The sequence below is a fragment of the Lactuca virosa genome, chromosome 5, assembly GCF_052849685.1.
Source record: "Lactuca virosa cultivar CGN04683 chromosome 5, Lactuca_virosa_CGN04683_v6, whole genome shotgun sequence".
NCBI lineage: Eukaryota > Viridiplantae > Streptophyta > Magnoliopsida > Asterales > Asteraceae > Lactuca > Lactuca virosa.
This window is the reverse complement of record NC_136430.1, coordinates 53,295,773-53,298,277: the sequence shown is the minus strand read 5'-3', so window position 1 is coordinate 53,298,277 and position 2,505 is coordinate 53,295,773. Positions and strand designations below refer to the sequence as shown.

At 35.3% G+C, this 2,505-nt stretch overlaps 1 protein-coding gene across 1 annotated transcript; it reads right to left on the bottom strand.

Moving 5' to 3' along the window:
• On the bottom strand, positions 1 to 2,505 carry LOC145116520 (Mitochondrial import inner membrane translocase subunit Tim17/Tim22/Tim23 family protein). Its single transcript, XM_079052850.1, has 6 exons — positions 2,189 to 2,505; positions 1,114 to 1,197; positions 921 to 1,025; positions 570 to 825; positions 404 to 481; positions 1 to 315 (listed from the first exon to the last, which is right to left on the bottom strand). Exons 2-6 carry the CDS (start codon positions 1,150 to 1,152, stop codon positions 185 to 187), a joined length of 609 nt encoding a protein of 202 aa, XP_078908976.1. The 5' UTR covers positions 1,153 to 1,197; positions 2,189 to 2,505; the 3' UTR covers positions 1 to 184.

Sequence of the window (2,505 nt, the reverse complement as noted above, 5' to 3'; positions counted from 1 at the left end):
TGCTAGAAAACAAGTACCTTTTATTATAAAGAAAACTTAGTTACAAAATTTGGACCCACAAAGCCGTATAAGATCCACACTCTTTCTGTATTTTGATCACATTTGCATACATCTGGCAAAATACATACTCACTGGATTTGGTAAACTAATATTTCAAAATTCAGGTGACATTGTTATAAAATTATTATTCGCTTGTGCTTCCTCCAAGCCTTTCAATTGCAGCACCTACACCCCCCTTTGCTTTGTTGCCTTCAGGAAGAAGAACCATACTCTCTCCTTCATTTGCTTTCTCCACTAGTTTCAAATGAAGCCATCCTATCAATCACCATAACATTTCACAATTCAAAACACTTCTCTTAGTAATTACATGTATAAAGTAAATGAATATATTTAGATACATCACCTAAAGGGAAGCAAAATGTTGCACCCAATACGGATCCTAACAGGACATTCCTTCCACGCCATGCAAGTGATCCAGGCACTAAAAAAAAAAAAAAAAAAAAAGAAATTGGAAGATATGATTTAAATGGGATATAAAAACTTATGATTTGTTTTTTTAAACTTCTTACTGATTAGACCAAATGTAGCAGCAGTAGCAGAACCAGCTCCAACTACATTATAAACATCATGAACTCCTCTTTTTTCAGCAAGAAGATTTTGCAACCCATAAAATGCAGCTGTGAACATTCCAAGGCGAACACCACCTACTATTGAACCACGTGTAATTCTGATAAACCTTTTCTCCATTGCATCTCTCATTAATCTATATTGTTCTCTCTTGTCAGATGTGCTCCCAAGTTTCAATGTTACTTCTGCATCTTTGCTCTTAAGAACATCGACACCATATTTATAAATATTCATTAGTTTCTTGAATGAATGATGTGCATATTTTAATGAAACATCTTTTTTTGGGTACTTACAACAGAAGCAGAAGCTTCCTTGCTGCCTCCGTATAACATGCCAGCAAATACTCCAACAATGGTTGCTGTACCCCAGTTAACAGTTCCAGGCAACTTTGGAGTTTTCTGTGTTCAAAGTGAAAAGGGGTTTACCATAAGGCGAATCAATGTATTGAAATCTTGGAAGAAAGCAAATTGGGGAAGTGATTCTTACACGATGAACACTTTCTTCTGGTTCTTCATGGACTTCCATTGTCAAGTACAAGTGATTCCAGTCTCTCTAGAAATTAACTTTACCCTGGAAATTGCAAGCTCAAAAACAACACGATCCTAGTTGACCATTTACTACTACAATCACTTAAACGACAAAGAAATACTTCACGCTGAGACTAACATGTAGTAATCAGCAGAGGGGTTTTAATTAGGTCTATCAATTGAATCAACAATTGCATATAGAAAACTAGTAGTAGAAAAAAAATCTTATGGTTGGTTAATATGAAACAATACATATGTTGATCTACAAATTTGAAACTATTAGGTTTCTTAGGAACACGGACTCTAAAGGAGTGCTTTTTAACCTTAAAAGCGTTTTTTAAGAAAAGTGTTTATTGGCTTATGGCTTTTTCCAAATACTGATTTTAAAAAGTGTTTGGATTAGCTTTTGTGCTACAAAAGCTAAAAAGTCAATAAGTTGTTTTTTAAGAAGTGTTTGGCTTGGCCTTTACCTGTAAAATGACCAAAAAGGACATATTTTCATATTTAGAATGCTTTACTACATTACATATAGTATTTTATAGATGTATCACAATCAACAACATTAATGTGGTTTTCCTCCATAATCTGATGAACACATAGAATCAAGATGTAAACTACATAAATACTTGTTAACAGATTTCACAATCAACCAATTCATAGACAAATAAACCGATGAACACATTTATACATATTTCACCATAAGTTAAACATATTTCACCAAATTTATACATGTTAACAGAAAATGGAGTTGATAAACAACAAACAATAATCAAATCTAGTACAGGTAAGCATCGATCAAACAGAAAAATGGAGTTGAAAAACACAAACAATAATCGATTTCTGTAACAGGTATCTGATGAACAAAAAAACAATCAAACAAAAGAGTTCTGCTGTGTTCTGCTGGAGTGTAGAATCGACACTTCAAGGGTATTTCAGGTAATAATCGATCAAACAAAAAAGCGTAGATGGTATATGATGAACACAGAAAATCGAAAATCGGAACAAACAACTCTCAGATCGATGTTGAAACTTACCGGATCGGAAATCGATGTAAGCGAAGACGCCGGTAGCGGTGGTCTTAATCGGAAATCGGAGGAGGAAAGCTGGTGGGAGAAAAAAACGAGTTCTGCTGTGTTCTTGTGTTCTGATGGAGTGGTAGAGAGCGACACAGGGGAGACGAGGATACAACAAAGGAGATTGGTTGGGGGGGAGAAGAGATTATTTTACTGTCCCTCACTTTTAGTTCGATAAGTTTACCTGGGATTTGATGCTAAGAAACGCCGCTTGTGTGCTTTACCAGTCGCCGGCGATCGACGGGGAAAAGGGAGGATTCCTAAGAAATGAATCTTTT